Here is a 23143-nt window from a genome sequence, read left to right as displayed (position 1 = left end):
ATTATGCATGAGACCATAATTTCAAATTAAACTCATGTGTACTTTTTTTATTCATTTTTATTTTTTGGTATACATTTTTTTAATCATTCTTTGGTTGCACTTTTGACCTTTATGGATGGAGAATAGGGGCACGTGACTATCCTTTTAAAGAGGTCACGTGGACAACAATAACACTAACAATACCCTCATTTTGTTAGGACGAATTAACTATTTCCTTTGTCTTAAATTATAAAATATTTTAAATAAAGATTCAACATTTTGAAATATAAGATAATTTGATAAAAATAAATTTTTATTAATAATATTTTTTTAATATTATACTTTTCATATATTTTCTTTCTTTTATATTCTTTTATCAATCGAGTATTAAATTAAGAACATTTTTAATAGTTTATATTTTTGTCTTAAAAAAGTAAAGTTATAAAGTATAATGAGTTCTATTAATATATAAAATTTTTTTAAAAGTGTTTTATAATTTGGACGGAGGGAATATATATATAAATTAACTATACTAATAAAAGTTAATCTAATTGATAAAAATTTAATCCATAATTTATAAGATTGTAAGATCAGGCCCTACTATTGATGTGAAAACTTTATTGATGAGTAATTTATAAATATCTTTGTAAGTTAGTGTTTTTTAAATTTAAAAGCATGCCTTAGTTATGATAGATTCTCATAACCTAATAATCTAAATCTTTCTCCTAAAAAAAATTGCACCATACCGCTGTACTCAGTCAAGTGTCAAATCGTTAGATATATTATATTGTTAATAAAACAAAGAAAATTGGATCATCATCACTTTCTGATCTAAAGCCCTAAACATCCTTTCGTTTCTGAAAAACAATATTACCTATAATGTGCATACACCTATGACTAATAGATGGCTATCCATAAACCAAAAGCAAAATTTCATAAAGCCAAATTTCTTAACACTAACATGAAACACAATCAATTCTCAAAGAAAGAATCGACCAAACCAAATGATTTCTATGATTCAATCCAAATCCACATAACACACAGTCCAAACCACATTGATTGAGTTCTGAGCATGATTGGAAAACTTCATCATAAAAAACTAAACGACTTAGAAATTATAGATCGGTTAACAAACAACTGATAGTTGAGTATCTACATAATCATTTCACATAACTGAGCAAGAAGGATTGAAATATAAACTATTAATATAGCTAGATTCGTTTTCCACCACGAGTATAATTTAAACAAAGTAGACTTGTAATGTAATAATAAAAATTTAGATCAAAGTTCTTCAATAATATTGACATTGCTAATTGATACAAGACTTTCCATGTAATCAAAAACTTTAACGATATGGCCACATCTAATAACAAAACTGTCAAACTTGTTAGTAGTGAGATTGAGCTGATAAAAGTTTTGAGTGTGAACATCATCTTCAACCTCATGGGAAGGATCAAATACAATTGCATTCCTCCAAATAACAGCTGGTTTAGACACTCTTGGACCGGGCCTGCTACTATATATCTTAGTCCAATTCCATCTCTCTCCAGATGAACATGTATTCTCCTCCATCACCCACAAATGAACTGAATAAGATTTATTCTCCCCAACAATACAAAGAACCACACCAAGCTTGTTCTCATAGATGACAAGTCTTTTCTTATTGCTATATTTTAAATGAGGTGCTGGTATCAATGCACACACTTCCTTTGATAGGTCAAATGAAAGTATTGTATCATAATCATCATTTAGCTTTCCACCAATCCAAAACATAACTCCATTAATAGTTACATTTTCGAGACATCTAATACGTATGCCTTTCAAGTTTTCAAATTCTACTACCTTCCATGACCTCAAGTTTGATGAATAGATTTCTAGTGTTTTAACCACAACGTCAAACATAGAGAGATAAACTCTCACTATCTTGTAATCATTATCAATTGGACTGAACCCAAATCCTAAATAGTAATTGCAATGGAAATCAAAGATAATTTTGGGAAGAACCTTCCTGGCTTCTCTAGTCGCTGGATTCCACAGTAAAAGGAGAGGAGGATATACACCTTTTCCAAAGATTTCGAGACAGAGCAAGCCATTGTAGGAACCAACAATCCTAGGAAATATCCGGAGGAGGATAGAATTTTGATCTTCAAGGACTTGCTTGTCGCGATGCAGTAGACCAATGCGCATATAACGCAACATGGGATGGTACCATGAGCGGAGAAGTGAAGAGTTTTGATAACTGGAATGGAGGAGGTGGTTTTGGATGAAAAAATGAGTCTTGAAGGGTTTTTTATCAATCTTTGCAAGCACATTGAAACCGGATTAACGATTTCACCGGAAGTCTCTTGAGAATATTAATGATGATATCATTGGGAATACAGGGTTGCGCGTTGTCTTCCATTACCAGGTTTGATGGTACACCGAATAGGGTTCTGAGCTTCTGATAGTGTCACTTGGTTAAAGGTCAACGTTGGCGTGTCTCTCCGGATGTTTACCGTTAAATACAACGTCTCTGATTTTGTGTGAAGAGTATTTCAGCAAAAAAATATATATTTTTTTAAATCAGTATGTATTGGGGATAACTGGTACGATAAGATGTCACTGGGATTCAATTAACAAAAAAAAAAAAAGAATAAAAAGTCTAAATAGACTGAATTGGACGGAAAAGGTTATAGTTTTTTTTTTTTTTTACAATAACAGATAGTAGTATATAATATCGATCTAAATATATACAAAAACGTTATTTTTCCTTATCATCATTCATTCTCACTTGTTTCGTTTAATATCTTTTAATTAATTAAATATTGAAAAATTTGAAGTTGAATTACTGTTTGTATTCAATTTTGACTTATTATGATGTTTGGTAGATTTCAACATAAATTTATTTGATTTAATAATTATTCATTAGTTTTTGTGCGTTTTAATTTCTCTTTGATGAAATCTAATTCAAGCTGGATTTTATTTTTTTAAAATAAGAATCTAAAGATATTTAATTTTGATATACTAATTATATGTTTTTATCATCTTTCATTTAGCTGACCCATTTATTTAAGTTTTTAATAAAAAATTATTATTTTTAAAAAATATTTTTCAAATTTTATAATTTTTATTTAAAATTTTGAAAATAATTAGAATTTAAAAAACATATTTTAATCAATTTGAGAAATTAACTTTTGAAAACAATATGATGCAGTAAATAAAAAATATATCATAAAAATACAAAGATATATTAAAATATTATTAAATTTTAAAATATTTAAACAAGAATTTTTTTATGAGCAAAGATCCACAAAGATATTATAAAATCTAAAATTTATTAAATAATAATTTTTTTATTATTAGACCAAATATAAAATAAATTAATATTTTATAAAACCTACAACTTATTTAAAAATTATTTATTTTTAATATTAAACAAACCAGCCCTAAATAAAAAAAGTCTTGTTTGGCTGGACTTTCAATTTGATTCAATTCTTAATGTAATTTTTGAATTATTTTTCAACATCACAATTTTTCAAATTATATTTGCATAAAATTTATATCTACTTAATTAATTGAAAAAAAAATAAAGCAACAAAATTAGGCCCTGTTGAAAAAACCCAACATAAGGAATTGAAATTATATTTTACAGAGAAGTGATTAACATGCCTATTTCATTAGACACTAAAGTTCTAAACAAATAATATTATTAAAATAACAAATCAAGTTATGATTTTGATAAATTTTCTCGATGTTATTACATGATAATATTGTATGGTATCAATTCCTTTATTAAGTTAACAAGTAACATGAATAAAAGGATAAATTACATTTAGATCCTATAGAAGGAAGCTTATTACTGAGAGTACTCAGAAATAAATCTATTTGTACATAAGAAGTACCCGGAAAATCGTGATGCTGATGTTCTCATTCTTTTCTGTTAATAAATTCTTTATACGATTTCTAAATATTTATAATTTCACAGGTGGACAGGTATATTATATTATAATTTCCATCCTTTTGGTCAAAGGGGCTTAAAATGATGTCTCTGAATTGACGAATTACACTTTCGTGCCTCATGTTCTCTTGATCACTCTTCTTCTTCTTCTTCTTCTTCTTTTAAATGTTGTGAGATTCTTTATTGGAACCTTATGCTTTAGTTTATGTTGGTACTTCCTGAGTACATTATGAAAGGTTCCTTTCTATGGAAATATTTTCTTTTTCCTATCTCTCATAAATTATAGTAATATGATCAATAAGCAAAATACATGAAGCTGATAAATTATCAAAAAGGTTTATAAACTTACTTTGTGGCCAATGCTCTGAATGTGATTTCTGAACTCTCAGATATTCTAAGCCTCATAACATTCAAAATTTGAATGTATATAGTTATTTACTGTTTTTGTCTATGACTCATTGTTTGTTAGTTGACCTTTCTTTGAAATAGCATCTCATGTGTGTGCGTATAAATCACGACCATATCATTTTTCTTTTCTTGCTGTAATTTCCCTGAAGTTTGGATAAATAGAATTATTTGTCTTGTGTCTCTTATTGGTGTCATTTATTTATTCATTTAGAAAATAGACACTTGGGATGGTATAAACTGTTGTCTTCTCTAACTTAATTGAAATTTGTTTCAAATGAAGAAGGATGGACAGTGTTTACTGTGTGATTTGAATCAGCATAAATTAAGCTAGGTGTGTCACATTACATGCAGACCTTACTTATTTTTCCACAAATCTCTTTTATAATCCTACTTATTACATGTCCAAATTTGTTTTTGTGGGGGGGGGGGAGTAATAAAAAAAATTAGAAATCCATATGCCAGATATGACCTTGGGACAAATCTGGGATTTTGGGGCGGGGGGGGGGGGGAGGTTGATTGCCTTATTATGAGACTGCATGAGAAATTCTTAGAAATATTTAACTATTGGTTTAGTGCATAATAGTTGAGTCTCTATTCCCTGTTTATTCTGAGCTTTGCTTGACATGTCATAGAATTCAGATGGGACATGAATATAGAGCAACTATGGAATTTTTCTCTTTCAATAAGCTGATTTATTACTGTCTCGATAGCCACTTGCACCAAACAAGTTGTATGGATGATGATGCTATGTTCCATAGAGCCAGGAACCGCTATATATTAGTAAATTGTTGAATCATGATTTTGTTGTAGAAGGATTCTTTTCTGATAACAAATTTTGCCATAGAGATTGAAATGTAGACCTGACTTCCCCTAAAAAACAGTGGATTTTTCATCACTAAACATGTTAGTGACAGGATTTCAAAGCTATAGAATTAGCGACGGAATTGCAATCCCATCACTAATTGATGGAAAATTTTTGTCACTAAACAAGAATAAGGTATTTCAATTCTATGATGGAATGCATTTTATCACTAGTCTATCACAAATGAAAATTTCATAAAAAATCACCATTGCCACATTACCTAGTAGGCAAGTGCGACCTCATATATTATTATTAACTTTAAACGTGCCTTGGTCAAGTTCGAACCCATAACTTCACACTTTCATGAACTTTTACATCCAACCCTATTGCTAATTGAGCTGAAAGATATCTTTAGTCTTTAATTGATAAATTAAATATATAATATTTAACCACTTGTATATATGTATATATATCAATGGATATATAATTTAAATATATTTATTTAAGATTATTTTTATTTATTAATAAAATAAATTAATTTTTATTTAATACTTATTTATATTATTTTATATTTTTAAAAAATTAAATTTTCTGTAGAAAATTTAATATTAAAATGAAAAAATATTTTATTATCACTATATATTATATTATAATTTTTATAATATATAATATTTTATGTTTTAATATTTTTATTTAAAAAAATAATTAGATATGTTACTATGTTATCAAAAAATTAATTAAATATATAATTTAAATTATTATAAATATGATTAATATCTAAATATCTTAAAATAATAAATTACAATCATTAAATTATTTATTTATGGCATAATAATAAATTATTAAATATATATTATACATCATATAATAAATTTTAAAACATTTTTGCTATTGAATTATGATGAAAAGGTTTGGGATGGAATTTTTTGTTACAAATGCTATGACAAAATGAGAATAACTTATCCTGAAAATTAGCAATGGACTTTTCTGTCAAAAATTTTCATCACTAAATTATTTCTGATGATTTAGCAATAGAATAGTGGTGGATTTTTTAGTGACAGAATGTTCTGTCTGTAAATGCTATCAGTAAAATTATTTCTAACGGTTTAGCGAGTGATTTTTTAGCAACGGAATGTTTTGTTGCTAAATTTTGTTAGTAAATTAGCGACAAATTTGTGACTGATTAGCGATGAAAATTTATGTCATCATTAAATTCTGTTGCTAATTTGTTGTTTTTTTAGTAGTGCTTATTGCCATTTGACTTGCTATGTATGTGTGTATGGATAATGATGTTATGTTCTATACATTTTATCTCATAATCTATTGTAATCCGATTCCTTTCCTATTTAATTTTATCTAACAGATAATCCAAATACACTTAGAATCATTATAATAAATTTAATGATCATTTTTTCGCCCAACAAAATTATGAAATAATTTGTACACCGCGCATCGGCAGTACACTAGTTAATATTAATTATCCTCATAAAAAGAAGCCTGCGCGGTCACGCCAATCTTATGTCAGCCCTAATTACAACGGTAGATTCAAAGCACCGACCTTCAGGGGGCGGGTTCTGCTACTTTGCCGAGTGGGCTCAGTTCCACCTGAACGTCATCGTCTCTAGCTCGAAGCTGACTAGAGAGCTTCTGAAAGAGTACGACCAGCAATTGCTCGACCAGCACAGGAGCCAATTGGCGACCAAGTTTAGCAGAGATGGCAAGGATCTCATTTGAGATGATTATGTGCAATCTCAGAGGTCAACCGTCGGATAGCGAGAACCTTCGCTTATCTTCTTCCTTCCAATCTTCAGGTTCTCTTTTATCTTTTTCTATCAAAACCGAAAAGCCATTATCAATTTTTTCCTCAGGTTTTCTTATATCCCAGGAAGTTATAATTTTCTGGGATAAATTTTTCACCTTTTTGGATCAGTTGGCGATTTCAATTCTTCGTTTGTGTAGATGGAGGAGGATACTTCTTTGAATTTGAGTCAGGCGACAGGTGAAGCACCCGGGGTTCAAAGTGGCTAGTTTTGGAGATGCTTGAGGCATTGGCCAACATCTGGCCCTGTCGATGAAGATGAAACTCTGGCCGTTGGTTTCTGTTATCCATCTCTCTTATGTCGTCAATACCACCGGCGTCAGTAATGATATTAGGAATGCTTCAAACCATTAAGAATAGGTTAACTAGGTCTTGAATTGACCGAAATCAGTAAAAATGTTAGCATAATCGGTTTAGCTGGGTTAGAAAAAAGCCAAGTAAATAAAAACCACCAGAAAAATGAAGAATCAAAGGAAGAAAAGAAGGATGAAGAAGTAAGAAGGGTGAAAAAAAGGGAAACAAAAACTAGTTGGATATTTTGATCCCAGGTATTGCCATCTACACTCAGCATCTTGAGTCATTATCCACGGTTGAATGTCCAAGTCCTTTAAACAGTACTCCTCCAAACTTCTCTTTGTTTCCATTTCATAATAGCAAAATAATGCAAAATAATAGCAAATATGTAAATGAATGGTTATGATTTCTTTACTTCTCATTGAAGGAAGAATTGTATTTCAGTCCCCAAAACCAACTTATTTGCATTGAAGGCCTAATAGAATTTGAAATAATTCTGTAGGTTCAAAGGCCTCTCTTGTAATTTAGTTTTTAGGTGAAAATATATAATTGCCCTTTTGTGAAATAAATGGGATTTACATATTTAACCTACGGATTATTTAAAATTATATTTAATTAATAAAATTCTTGACAATTAATACGGCTTTCACTAATAATTGCAACTTTATAATTTACAAGTAAAATTCATGATTTATAAATCAAATTTTTTGTTTAACGTTTGGTATAGTATGGAGCTTTCATGGAATTAATTATGTCTATTTAAGGCTATAATGAATTTCATTATATTTTTTTTTAAATTTGTAGAAGCAATGTCATTAGTCCAACGTGTCTCCTGATATTAGCACTAATATTAGATGTTATTGGTTTAATACGCAAGTTCCTTGGTTCAAGTTTTAAATGTGAACATTTTGGTAATTAAAAAAAATGTGAACATTGAAGTTGAAGTGTCTTGTATTTGATGTACTTGGTTGAATTTAATGTAATAACCCTAAATTTTAAATTAAATAAATTTTCTTCTAATGGATATTTATTTATTGATTTATTATAATTTTTTTGATAAATGAAGAGTAATAACCTAGTAAAATTTATACTGACTATAAATATTAAAGTTTGAAGTTTGAACCTTACTTTAACCAAATGTTAGTTTTATTTTTATTTATATGAAAAAGTATTAAAAGAGTCTTTACTTTTTATTTTAGAAATATTATAATATAAAAACTTGATAGGGTCTTCTTTTAAAATTTTTTTAACTAGCTTTAGGTCTTGTTTTGTAATTTTTTCCATCAGCTTTTTATTTGACTCGCTTCTTCTTAGTCGGTGCTGTGTGTGCAGAAAAGAGAGAGGGAGCGCTCAGGTATTTTTGTCTATTCTCTTCTCCTTTTTCCCGATCATGTTCTGGAAGCAGAGAAGTCTAGAACTCAACCCATTTTCTCTCATCTTCTCCTTCCTCCCCCACCATCTCCAAGTGTTGATCGGCGTGTCTGTGAGAGAGAGTTCTAGCCATTGCTATATGGGCTTCAAACCATAATTTCTCCTTTTCCTCTTTCTTCGATCTTGTTTTGAGTTGCAAAGAGGGTCAAAGATTGAAACTCTTCTGCGTCTTCTCCAACCTTCGATCGTGGTTCAGACCACCGCAGACAAGTGCTTAGGCGTGCTTCGCCGTTGCTCAATCTTTAATCCTCTGAACTAAGACCCAATTATTCTCCCCTGTTTTGGATCCACGACGTGCATGTGTGGATAGTGAGAGCCTCGATATTCTCCCTTTTTCTGCCTAGCGCTGGATTGTGTGTGAGAGCTCGCTATGAGTTTGGGCCACTTCCTCAACATTGATTTATCCCTCTCCTTGGTCCAGCCTCGTTTGCTCTGCTGGTGAGTGAACCTCACCTCTCTTCCCTCCTTCGTTTAGTCTCTGTTTGTGTGATTGTGATGGCTTGTTGAAACCTGGAATTGTCTTTCTTTTAATTAAGATATTGATCGTGTATGATGGAGGAAGAATAGTATTGTTTCCTGAATTGAATTGATTGTTGTCTGGAAATGAAATTTGGCAAACAAAATATGAAGAAAAGAAGAGGACAACGATGCTGTAGGCTAGAGTTTTAATTGAAACTGATTAGATTATTGATTGTAATATTGATATTGTAAAATTTTAGAGAGGTGAAATTAAAAAAGGAAAAGGGTAATATAAGCTTAATGATTAATGATCATAAAGTGTTAAATAAAATATTTATTAGAATTGTTTTGCTTGATTTTGTTTGCATTTTTCTGAAATTTCATTCATTCCTATAAGAAATATGTTAGTGTATGTATTATTGTTCTATAAATTAACTTGAAGGTTGCAAAGAAAATTTAATTGTAAAATTAGTTGTTGATAGATAATGTGATAAGAGGTTTTAATGTTATAAGTTCTTCTGAGTGAATTGAAAAATTAGTTATGTCTGTGGAGAAATTTTTGTATAAATCTAGGTTCCAAAATTTTAAATCTATTGTCATTGTATATATAGACAGAGGAGGTATTAATGTTGGAAGAGAGTTTTTGAGCATTGTTCAAAGTTTATTAAGACCTTAATATATTCTATAGGAAGTTTGGAAGGAGGGGAAATCTATTAATGTAGTGAGTGGAGAATATTGTACATTGAGAAAACATTAAGTAAGTGAATAGTATCTCAACTAAATTTTCAACTATTTTTTTATTGAAATTTTATATTTTATATAGATTATTCTAATGACAAGGAAGTTGAAAGTGGATACTTTATTAATTAAATTTCTTTATTTTTAAGTTACAAGACAATGTTGAAGAATATTTACATTATGGCATATGAATGTTTTGCTCTTATGAGATATATTTTCAAGATTGATAAAAATCATTTTTCACCAGCATTAACAATTTTTGATTATTCAATAAATGCAAATTTGAGCATTGAATATAAAATTTTATTCTGGCAAGTTTTAATGCCTAAGAACAATTCATACGAGTTTGATTTCAAAAACAAAAATTATATTTTAATAGTGATGATTTTCTCGCATGTTTGAAAATAAATTTGGAGAGGATTTTATACAAAATATTGGTTGCTAACCGTAGTTCTGTTAACCCTTGGCGTGCCATGGTTAATGACTAACTAGTTTGATATTCATGAACTCTGTTATCATATTTGTTATTTGTGGGTTTAACACCTGTGTTTGATTTCGTGGTTTCAAGCCACGTTTGATTAGTATTACCCTCGTGAACTGTGTATCTACGTTTGTTTTGTAGCTCAAGCTATGTTTGATTACTTACCCTCGTGGACTGTGTGTCCACGTTTGTTTTTTGTGGCATAAGTTGCATTTGATTATTTATCCTTGTGGACTATGTGTCTACGTTTGTGAATTATTCTGATAAATCTTCAAAAATATGAATTTTTAGTTAATTGGTGATTTTATATTTAATGGTTTTCAATTAATTAATATTGTTATTCTTATTTGTTATTTATTTAATCACTTTGATTTGTCAAGATCAAATATTTAAGTTACTTTATCATTATAGATTTAAATGTTTTTATTATTGGAGTTACGTATAGAACTTTTTATTTCAAGTTTGCAAATTTGTTATATAGAATTGCTTTCTCATTTAATTTATATAACTATTATATTTTATTTATTTTGATTCTACAAAATGTTATGGTTGTGATGTTATTCACTGAAAATTTATTTTGGTCTCAGACTCATTAGCTGATGCTGATCATCGGTGTTTTTTATTATTAATGAAAAGTGGAGAAGCTGTGGATCTAAACTTTCTCTTGATGTAAAACTCTAATTATGAAATCATATTTTTGTAAATCGTATTTTAAATGCTCCATGTAGACTATAGTTAGGGTCCTTATCTTGTTATACTCTGTTTGTTTGCTAGATGGAGTTGTGCTCTTGATATTTGTGATATTTTACTTGTAAAATTGTATTGTAGAGTTTCGGGAAATTCTGTATATAAGGGAGGTGTTGTCGAAATTTTTACAAAAATATTAAAAATTTTATTAAAATGCATACATTATTAATCATATCATAACTTAAAAGAAAAGAAGAAAGAAGAAAATTTATAAAAAAAATTCAATTAAGGCTTAAAGGATGTATGAAATAATTTTTCCCTCGTGCTTGGCATCCTCTAATTTCATGGCGCGACAGTTAACTTGTACGGCTTTGAGGGTTTATATTGCTGCTTGAGGATAGCTGAAGGCTTTTGGTACTAAATTGGTCGTCATTGTTGAACGCCATATTTGTAGACAAGAGGCTGTTGATCTTCTCTTCCTATTTTTCTGTGGCATTCATTGTTTATTTTTCTTCAATTACATCTGACTTTTCTTTTATGACACAATCCCTCCAATATTATAAATATTTTTAATTAAATTACACCACTAATGAATTAATTAATTATCTTTAAAATTAAATTCTTTTCGTGTTTATAGTTATTTAATATGGTATCTCAGTTAGAAAACATTATTAATTAAACCTCTAATTAAAAGTATTTTTTTTTTAAAAACCTCATTAAATGCATTGCAAAAGACCCAAAATGCTTAATATTTTTAAACATTGTACTTTAAAAATGTGCTTTATATTTTTAAATTGAGAGAGTACACACCATAAGTTCAAAAATATATGACATTTTCAACTAAAATCAGATCAATTGATTTATTTATTAAAGGTATTTTTTTTGGGGGAAAACTCATTAATTACACATAGAAAAATTTAAAATAGCTTATAGCTTTAAAAATCTAACCTAAAAAAATGACTTCAAATTCTTTGCAATCATCGAAGGCAAATATATCTAAATGTTTTATTGATATATCTTTATTAAAATATAAAACTATGCTGTTATTTGAAAAGGCAAAAAGTTTTCCCCTTATGAAGCCACATTGTTCTTATATGTCTTAAGAAGTATGGATTGTAAATTTGATCCCTTGCGTTTCAGCATTTTTTATGAACACAGATTTCCAAAACATCTTATTCATTATTGTAGATATGTAAGAAACAAACGAGCAATAGAGAAGGAAATAAACAAGCATGAATGGAACATATAATTCTAGCATCACATCATTTTATTCTTCATTGCAGATAAGAAGAAAACAAGCAAAAGAGAAAATAGCTAGAGAAACATGGAGCACAATATCACTGCAACATCATATCATTTAAGTCTTTATTGTAGATAAGTAAACCCCCCACAGACGAGACAATATAGAAGGGTTTAATCAAGTAGAAACAGATTCAGCCTTGGCAGACATGAACTTGAGAAAGTTCGGAAAGGTAAATTCATCAGCTCTGTAGTGCCATTGAGTGAAATTCGCTAACTCAGACCAAGTGAAATCGGGATATTTCCTTTCCCCATCAAGGCGCAAAATATCTGGTGGTGGTTGAAGCACCTTTTCTCCATTTGGATTCATAAAGAATGCCAAGGACCTCCTCTCAAAGTGATTGTTCACCACTGCCCTGTGTCGGCTGCTCTTGTACCTTCCATTTGTTATTGCCTACACAATTAACATTGAAGCATACAAATAATTTCATTTGCATATAGTAGCTAGTGCTTATAATGCATTGTCTGCTAAAAGCGTAAGAAGCTAAATGTGTATAGAGAATAGGTTAGAAGGACATACAGCGAATGTATCACCAATGTTGATAACAAAGGAATTAGGAACAGGTGCAACAGTGAACCATTTGTCTTCTGAAAAAACTTCGAGTCCTCCAACATGATCTTGGTGAAGTATGGTGAGTGAGGTTGGGTCACGATGTGGTCCTGTTCCAAGGACTTCAGCAGGCACTTGACAGTAAGGGTAGTAGTTGCATCTCATTAAGGAGCATCCATCTGAGTAAAAGTCCCTGAAATATGTCTCATCCAACCCTAAGCTTATTGACAGCAAATCCATTATCTTCATCCCTAGCTCCTTCATTGCATCACAGTATTTTTGGAAAACCATCCTGCAAAATTAAGTAAAGTAAGACAATCAATGTTTGATTTCATGTGCTTATATGCATTATCTATTCATATTTATTTAATAGGAAAACAATGATCCATCTAACGAATTACCCTGTTTCATGAAAATCTTGGCCTAAGGTGGAGATGAAGTAGTCCTTGACCACAGGTTTTGAAGTATCATGGGGAAGCAGGAAAGTAAGGGTCTCCTTCCAAGTTAGGTTAGAAGAGAAGCGCTCAGCATGGGCACCTGAATACCCTGATAAGGAGCCCTTGACTTTATCAGCCTTTAATTTTGCATCAACCGGTTGCTTAAAGAAAGCATCAGTATGCTCATATGCTTTCTTGACCAAAAGGTCATCAACTCCATGATTGATCACTAGAAAGAAGCCGTGCACTAAGCAAGCATCTTTTATTTGTTCAACAGCTCGATGGATGGCTTGTGGATCCCCAGTCATGACTCCTTTTAAGTCTACAGTTGGCGCTTCCAATTGACCTTGGGCTTGAGCCAAGTACTCCTTAGACCATAGATAGCTCTCCGGCAAGTCCAACTTATTTCCAAGCACAGTCGGATCAAACACAAGATCTGCTGCTACTTTCCTCTCTTCATGCTTTTGTTCACTCACTAACACACTTGGAGCCATTTTGTCCTTGTGCATATGACCAGTACAAAGATGAAATTGATAGTAAGCTTCTTATATAGTATAGCTAGTTGGGCCAAATGTCGCATGTAATATAATTTACATCTTTAAAAGTTATGTGGGGGTTTATCATATCAGAGAGTTCATGAACATGTGCTAATATTGGAATGTTTATTTAATGATTCATTCATTGAATAAGAATTGTTCATGTATATGTATTAATGACTAAGAATAAATGCATTTGTGTTAGTTTGTTTATTGAAAAATTAATGTTCATGAATATATATGATATGAGATGAACAACAATGAATCAATGAATATGAAGCTCAGGATGTTAAATGAGCAAAAAATTAAATGCACCTTATATTTAGAATAAAAGAAAGGATATAAATCAAAATAATTCATGTATACATAATTATGAATATAGAGTGTGAATGTGAAATGCATGTATTCAAATGATTCATCCAATATGAATAATAATATAGGTTGAACATTCTTTTTCATGTTCAACGAACAAAGATACACAGAGACTCATTAAAGTCATATTTTATGGAGTTTAAATGCTAATTTGCTCTTTAACTTTACTTTTCTTGTTTTTTACGTGCACTGGGCAGCCTCAAGTTAAATGTAGCAAATGTTTCCTTCATGTATAAAAAATAGAGTAATGTCACCCTTGTTTAATATTCATTAATTTGATTGTTAATTGATCCAAAAAATTATAGATAAAGATATAGAAAATTACAAAAAAGAACATTGTAAAAATTTAATACTAATTTAGTCCCCTGAATTAAAAATAAATCCTATTAGTCTAATGTTATTTATTAACTTGCAAAAAACTATAACATTATTTTAACCAACTACTTCGACCATCTATAAGGTGAGATCAATTCCTCTCGTGAACAAGATTGTCTGCGTGGAATCTCTCTCTCTTTCTCTCTCTCTCTCTCTATCTCTCTCTCTCTCGCTAAATGATTACCTCTACGTGTTCCTTCCCTGTTATAATTTTTTGCTGGGTTTAGTTTTTGATGAAGTTGGAATGAAGGAAATTGAGAATGTGCATATGAATGTTTGCGTTTTTGCTTTTTTACTTTTTTTGATCAAATTGATCAACAGTTTCATCGATGTGATAAGTGTTGGAGACAGCAAACGCAGAGGTGAACAGCGAGCTACTAATTGCTCGAGTCGTGTCCGGATGAACACTGTCCTTAAGAACTATCCTGGCACACCTGGACGGTGGACCGGCAGTCCCCCAGAATTAAATGAGCACTTCCTGCGGCGAAGCAAGGAAACAGAACAGCGGAGACTACGAACGAAAACAGACAAACAGAAGATCAGAGGAGAGGATGAGAACATTTTTTATCTGTTCTGTCCACACCAATGTCTATTTATAGGCTGAGGAATGAGACATAAACGTTGGGTTATAATTATCGGTTAATGCTTTGGTTATACACACATTGAACAACAAACGTTCATGGATTAATGCTTCAGTTACACGCCTTAAATAGCAGAAACGTGCACGTCCATTAATCCAAAAATGTTTAGCGTTCAATCTAGAGACATTTGGCAGGCAAAATATTAACGCACAGGATTTGGTTTCCAGAAAACTGCCCAACGCCTCAAGTTCAACTTGAAAACAACTAAATCAGAGGTTTTTCGGGTAAGCAAAAATAATTATTTATTTAACCATTTTTTGTAAAAATAATGCGGTAAAAGGAACCCAGTGCCTCTTGAACTCACGCGCAAGGGGGGCGAATCGGCTGATTTCAACTTCGATTGCCCTGAGTTGGCCTGTCTCATGTGCGTGAGGCTACTTCTCCTCCAAGCCCATTTTACTAGTCCACTTCATTCCTTAGTATATATTCACTAGGAAATGTCTTCCTTTAGTCAATGTAGAACTTTGACACACACACACTTTTGACACACATACAACAATCCCCCACATGTGTCAAAAGGATCTATATTCATCTGTGTTATTCACACGGAGGATAATCACTTTGAATTTAGTGTCTGTCGACTTGAACCAAACCTAGACTAATAAAACTTAGTACACAGAAAAATTGGTGTAACTTTGTTATTGAACCAACAGATCTTGAGCATGTGCTAGAGGTCTTATTAATCGGATTATACCCCCACAGTCTCTGCTGTTAACGATGGTTTTGCACGTTATCGACCATGCGCTCGCCTGGTTTTAACAAATGCTCTAGAGATTTTGCCACGATCTCATAGGAGCGGCCCCACTCCACATTTGTATAGGTGTTTTCATCAAGTGTATCTGCAATGAATACACCATCCGTAAGGACTATGAAAACATTAAGAGCTTTCGCTCAGCCTCCATTCAATGCATTCTAGCACTTTCTCAAGCCATAGGAAGGGACAAAATTCAGTGCTAGCAGAACTAACAAGTGACTTGTTCTTACCCATTGAACCTTCTTCATGGGATCTCCAATCACAAAGGTTGGGTTGCCATCACCGTTAATTTCAAACAGGCTTAAGTCCCATTCCCCTCGACGTTTCAATAATAAATTTCTTCCCTAGGGGTTTAGTTAACGGATCCACTAGATTTAACTCTGATCTCACATAATCGATTGAGATGACCCCGTCTTTAAGCAGCTGCCTTATAATATTATATCTCAATCGAATATGTCTACTTTTGCCATTGAAGGTCTTATTTTTAGCTGTTGCTATTGCAGACTGGCTATCACAATGTAAAGACACTGATGGTGTGGGCTTTTCACCTATTGGAATACTTGCTAAGAAGTTTTTCAACCACTCAGCTTCAGTCCCAGCCAGCTCCATTGCAATGAACTCAGAATCCCTTGAGGATTTTGTGTTGATTGTCTATTTTGCTGACTTCCAGGTTATTGCACCACCACCAAGTGTGAATATATAACCACTAGTGGATTTTGTCTCTTCTGAATCCGAAATCCAGTTAGCATCACTGTATCCTTCCAATACAGCGGGAAATCTACTATACAATATACCATAATTCATGGTACCTCTCAAATATCTCAAGACTCTCACCAGAGCCTCCCAGTGTTTACTGCCTGGACAGTGAGTATATCTACTCAATCTGCCTACAGCATAAGCTATATCAGGCCTAGTAAAGTTCATCAAATGTAACAGACTCCCAATAATCTGTGCATACTCAAATTGAGCAACTGGGTCACCCTTGTGCTTTTTTAATTGCACACTCAAATCATAAGGAGTACTTAAAGGAGCATCTTCAAGATGTCCAAACTTTCTGAGGATTTTCTCAACATAATGTTCTTGGAAAAGCAAGATTCTATTTCCATTCCTTATGATTTTTACACTCAAGATTACCTTGGCTTCACCCATATCTGTCATATCAAAATTTAAAGAAAGAAAATGTTTTGTTTCATTAACAACACACATACTAGAGCCAAAAATTAGCATATCATCCACATACAAGCATATAATCATACATTCACTATTCACAAACTTTGTATAAACACATCTTTCTACTTCAACAGTAGAAAATCCACCAGTTGTCAAAACTTGATTAAGTTTCTCATGCCATTGCTTAGGCGCTTGTTTTAAGCCATACAAAGACTTTACAAGTTTACAAACTTTATTTTCTTGCCCAGGAATCACACATCCCTCAGGCTGTACCATGTAAATTTCTTCTTCTAAATCACCATTTAAAAAAGCTGTTTTAACATCCATTTGGTGAACAAAAAGTTTGTAAATTGAAGCCAAAGCAATAAGAACTCTTATAGAAGATATTCTAGTCACAGGAGAAAAGGTGTTAAAATAATCTATATTTTCTTTTTGAGTAAAACCCTTGGCCACAAGCCTTGCTTTATACTTATCAATTGAACCGTCTAGAAAATATTTTTTTTTAAAATCCATTTACACCCAATAGTCTTAGCTCCTTAGAGCAAATCTGATAAAACCCAAGTTTTATTTTTCCTTAAAGAATCAATTTCAATTTCAATTGCTTCTTTCCAATATTTTGCATTAGGAGAAGAAATAGTTTCATAAAAATTTAATGGTTCATCTTGTACTAGATAAGTGTAAAAGTCATCTCCAAAACTTGTTTCTTTCCTTTGCCTTTTACTTCTCCTTAAAACCAAATCCTCGTTAAAATTTTGTTCAAACTCTGAATTCTCAACAGGTTTAGAAACATGCTTAATTTTCAAAGGAAAAATATGTTCAAAGAATTCAGCATCCTTAGTTTCTATACTTGTATTTTGGTCTAAAACATCACTTTTTAAAACTAAAAAGCGATACACTGCACTTTGTTCAGCATACCCAATAAACATACAATCAGAAGTTTTAGAGCCAATTTTCCTCTTTTTAGGATCAGGCAATAAAACTTTTGCAAGACACCCCCATACTTTCAAATATTTTAAGTTTGGGGTAAACCCTTTCCATAACTCATAAGGTGTTTTCTTCGTTTTTTTATGAGGTATCCTATTTTGTAAAAAACATGCAGACAAAATAGCTTCACCCTACAAGTTATCAAGGGCAGAAGAACTCACAAGCAAAACATTCATCATTTCTTTTAATGTTCTATTTTTTCTTTCTGCAACACCATTAGACTCGGGAGAATAAGGAGGTGTTACCTCATGTATAATTCCTTCTTTTTCACAAAAATCATTTAACAAAACATATTCTCCTCCTCTATCCGATCTAACCCTTTTAATTCTTTTGTTTAACTGATTCTCAACTTCTGCTTTATATAACAGAAATTTTTCAAAAGCCTCATCTTTGTTTCTTAACAAGTATACTTTAGTATATCTTCAAAAATCATTAATAAAAGTGATATAATATTTTTTACCACCTCTAGTCATAGTTTGTTTTAAGTCACCTAAATCTGTATGAATTAAAGATAGTAATTCAGATTCTCTTTGACTAGAAAAATAAGGTTTTTTACTTTGTTTAGTTTCTGCACATACTTCACATTTTCCAAAATCTCTGTTTTTAATTTCAGAAAGTAGTCCAAGTTGTTGCATCCTATTTATATAACCTTTACTAGCGTGACCTAGTCTAGCATGCCACAAATCAAAAGAATCAACCATATAAACAGACGTATACTCAGAAGATTCAGTCTTATTCATTTCATCAACATTTAGAACAAACAGTCCCTGATTACAATACCCTTTGCCTACAAACACATTATTTTTTGTCATTACAATCTTGTCAGATTCAAATGACACTTTAACCCCAGCTTTCCCTAAAAGAGCAACTGACACTAAGTTAGCTCTAACTTTAGGCACATGCAGAACATCATTCAGAGCCAGAGTCTTTCCTGATGTGAGCTTTAAGACCATTTTTCCTTTTCCTTGAACTTTAGTAGTTCGGGAATCAGCAAGGTAAACATGGTCTTCCCCTTCCTTTACAGGATTATAGGTGGTAAACATCTATTGGCTTGCACATATGTGCCTGGTAGCCCTAAAGTCTACCACCTATTTCTTCACATCAGAAATCAAGAGAGCTTGTGACACCACTACAGCAATGATGTCATCATCACTGTCACCATCTCGTTGTACCAAATTTACATTTGGCTTCCGAGGCTTATCACAGTTTGCTCTCTTCCTACACTGTGCTGCATAGTATCTTGGTTTACCACAGACAAAACAGTCTCCTTTCTTTTTGTAATCAGTTTTCCTATTCTTCTTGTCTTTAATTTTAGAATCATACCTCTTGTTGTGAGGCTTTGTCTCCACCAGGTTGGCTTTGGATGTCATTTCTCTAGTTCGAGCTGCACGTATTGCCTTGCGGTTGGTATCTTCGATGATGATGTGAGTGATCAAGTCAGTCAAGGACAGCTGCTTCTGCTTGTGTTTCAACTGCTGTTTGTAGTCAGACCATGATTCTGGCAGCTTCTCAATCAATATCCCAGTAACAAACTCGTCTGGAAGGTTGATATTTTCAGCACGAAGCTCCTCCAGCAGCTTATGATATTCGTTAATTTGCTCCTTGACATCCTTGTTCTCGGTCATCTCCCATTTGTAGTAGTTGCCCACAACGAATTTTTGTTTGTCGGCATCCTCAGCAGTGTACTTTGTCACCAGGGACTCCCATATCTTACAAGCTTCCTTGTAGACACAGTAGACATCGAACAAATCATTAGATAAAGTGCTAATGATAGTGTGTCGGCATACCTTGTTTGCATGAGTCCATGCAACTCTCTGGGCTTGATCAATATCAGCAGGAGGCTCGGATTGAGCAAGAGCAGTGGCCACACCATGCATGTCAAGAACAGTGAAGACACATTCCTGCCAGCGTTAGAAGTTTCGGCCATCAAAGACTTTTATCTTTGATATGTCAAGGAACGGCCTTGGCAGGAGAACGGCAACAGCAGCAGGGACGAATTGACCTCCAGCCGAACCACTGAGCACACCTTCGGGAGTGACATTCTCAGCACCGTCGGTCTCCATTGGCTTGAATAGTTCTTAAGAATGTTGGAGACAGCAAACGCAGAGGTGAACAGTGAGCTACTAATTGCTCGAGTCGTGTCCGGATGAACACTGTCCTTAAGAACTATCCTGACACACCTGGACGGTGGACCGGCAGTCCCCCAGGATTAAACGAGCACTTCCTGTGGCGGAGTAAGGAAACAGAACAGCAGAGACTACGAACGAAAACAGACGAACAGAAGATCAGAGGAGAGGATGAGAACATTTTCTATCTGTTCTGTCCGCACTAATGTCTATTTATAGGCTGAGGAATGAGACATAAACGTTGGGTTATAATTACCGATTAATGCTTCGGTTATACACACATTAAACAACAAATGTTCATGGATTAATGCTTCAGTTACACGCCTTAAACAGCAGAAACGTGCACGTCCATTAATCCAAAAATGTTCAGCGTTCAATCTGGAGACGTTTGGCAGGCAAAATATTAACGCACAGGATTTGGTTTCCAGAAAACTGCCCAACGCCTCAAGTTCAACTTGAAAACAGCTAAATCAGATGTTTTTTCGGGTAAGCAAAAATAATTATTTATTTAACCATTTTTTGTAAAATTAACCCGGTTAAAGGAACCCAGTACCTCTTGAACTCGCGCGCAAGGGGGGCGAATCGGCTGATTTCAACTTCGATTGCCCTGAGTTGGCCTGTCTCATGTGCGTGAGGCTACTTCTCCTCCAAGCCCATTTTACTAGTCCACTTCATTCCTTAGTATATATTCACTAGGAGATGTCTTCCTTTAGTCAATGTGGGACTTTGACACACACACACTTTTGACACACATACAACAATAAGGAGGAAGCTAAAGGTGCCGTATGAGTGTTATAAGAAAGACACTGTTCTCCATGTCCCTGTTTCTTTTTCTCTCCCGCTGAATGGCAACACGTCTCTTCACCCAAACAAAGTTTTAGAATTTTTTTTTAAGTGAGGTGGATGGCCAGGCACAACAAATTCAACTAATAGTCAAACATTTGAGTGTATCAATGTACGAAAAAATTGTATTAATTTTTAAAATGGCAAGACTTAAGTACTTAACTTGGTATACTTATTATCTTTTTATTCAATTAAATCAAGACAACTATATTTTAATATGTTAACAATTTTAATAACAAGAGTTTGTTATGGAATAAATAATTTATAAAAGATTCATATGTCTTAATTTAATTAAAAACAAATCCTTTAAGTATATAAGGTTAAGTATATAAATTTTTATCTTTTTAAAAACATTGAGATGACATTGTGCTTAAAAATATTTTAGCATACTAATTGTTCTTGCGTGAAATTTTAAGGAATAAATTTGGACATTAACCCATTAAGAAATATTGTTTCTGTCTCAAATTATAAGATATTTTTAGATAAAATCTTACATACTAACAAACTTTATTAAATATACTTAATAATCTTATTTTTTTCAAGATGAACAATATAAACTTTTAAAAATATTTTTCATTTAATATTTTGAAAAGAAGTGATAGAAAGATAGAGGGAGAAAGTATAGTATTGGAATAAATATATTTAATGAAATCTTAATTTTCTTAAAGTATATTATATTTTAATACGCTAATTAATCTCTCTTAAAAGTTCTTTATAATTTGGGACAAAGGGAGTATTAAATTTCTTAATGATATCTTATTAAAATATTAATTTTTTAATATTTAATAATCTAAATATTATAATTATTTACAAATCCATACGTTTTGCAAGTCAACTTACTTCCTTCATTAAAAAATATAACACATTTTTTGAAGGGTTAAATGTTAAAAAATATGCATTTTTAACATTTTAAGGTGTAATCATTACCCCTTTTTTTAACAAAAAAGGTACTCCTATTGAATATATTAGTTGATATTTATAAATATGAAAAGATATTGTTAGTTTGAAGATAAGTAACTACTTTATTATAGATAAAATTTGATTAAAAATGCTTTATATTTTTAACAAAGAAAGTATAATTTATCTATTTATTTCAATTACAATTTAACTAGTTAAAAAAAAACAAAGGGTTAATGAGCAAATAGGACCCTGAATTGTTATTCAAAAATTGCCCTAGAACCCGAACCCTTAAAATATATAAAATAAATCCTAAACGTTTAAATTCATAACAAAATAAATCCTAATTGTTAACTTTTTTAACATTGTTACTGTTCACGTAGGTACTGTAGCAGTTAGTGTTAAAGTCGTAAGAAAATAAACTCTAAACAATACCTATATGGATAGTAACTGTTTAAAAAGTTAATTGTCAAGGTTTATTTTATTATAAATTTAAAATTTTAGGGTTTATTTTACATATTTTAAGAGTTTAGGATCAAGGATAATTTTTGAGTAATAGTTTAGAGTTCTATTTGCTCATTAACCCAAAAACAAATTCACCTATGAATCTTACAAACACTAGTTGAGTTGTTAATTTTTCAAAAGATGATTTATATTTTTTTAGAAAATATTTATAAATAATAATATGTAATTTAATATATAATATCATATTTAATATTTTAATAAGATGTTAGTAAATGAAATATAATATTTTTAATTACTTGTCAAGGTTTCTAGAATTGATAATTAGATAATAACTCGGTAGCTGTTAAAATGGTATTTTCATCTTTTATATGAGTAAAAAATAATATTAGTCTATTCGAATTTATTTGTAACTTAAAAAATTTAATCAGTACTAATTTTCTTTCAATTTTTTTTGTAACTTACTAAGTCATTATTTATAATTTTTTTAGTAATTCTTTATAATTTTTTAGATTAATTAATCATCAAACTAAAAGATATTTAAGGGAGGGGCAAAATTGTTCTATGTTAATGTGTGGGCAACACTATGCTACCCTTGACTTGAGAATGGCTACTGTACCTAGCAAAATAGACAATTAATTACATTATAGGACTAAAGAATT

The 23143-nt window shown here is 31.6% G+C and overlaps 1 protein-coding gene across 1 annotated transcript; it reads right to left on the bottom strand.

Annotated features, from left to right (window-relative positions):
* Positions 1-1260: 1260 nt before the first annotated feature.
* LOC129286158 (F-box/kelch-repeat protein At3g06240-like) lies at positions 1261-2166 on the bottom strand. The gene has a single exon (XM_054922174.1). It carries the CDS (start codon positions 2164-2166, stop codon positions 1261-1263), a length of 906 nt encoding a protein of 301 aa, XP_054778149.1.
* Positions 2167-23143: the final 20977 nt, after the last annotated feature.

This window comes from Prosopis cineraria, unplaced genomic scaffold (genome assembly GCF_029017545.1).
Source record: "Prosopis cineraria cultivar Desert tree isolate PC_DT_omini unplaced genomic scaffold, ASM2901754v1 PC11, whole genome shotgun sequence".
Classification (NCBI taxonomy): Eukaryota; Viridiplantae; Streptophyta; class Magnoliopsida; order Fabales; family Fabaceae; genus Prosopis; species Prosopis cineraria.
This window is presented reverse-complemented; position numbering and strand designations above follow the sequence as displayed.

What these genes read in the sequence shown, in the direction of transcription:
- LOC129286158 (XM_054922174.1), bottom strand. Translation starts at nt 2,166, where the DNA reads ATGCGCATTGGTCTACTGCATCGCGACAAGCAAGTCCTTGAAGATCAA.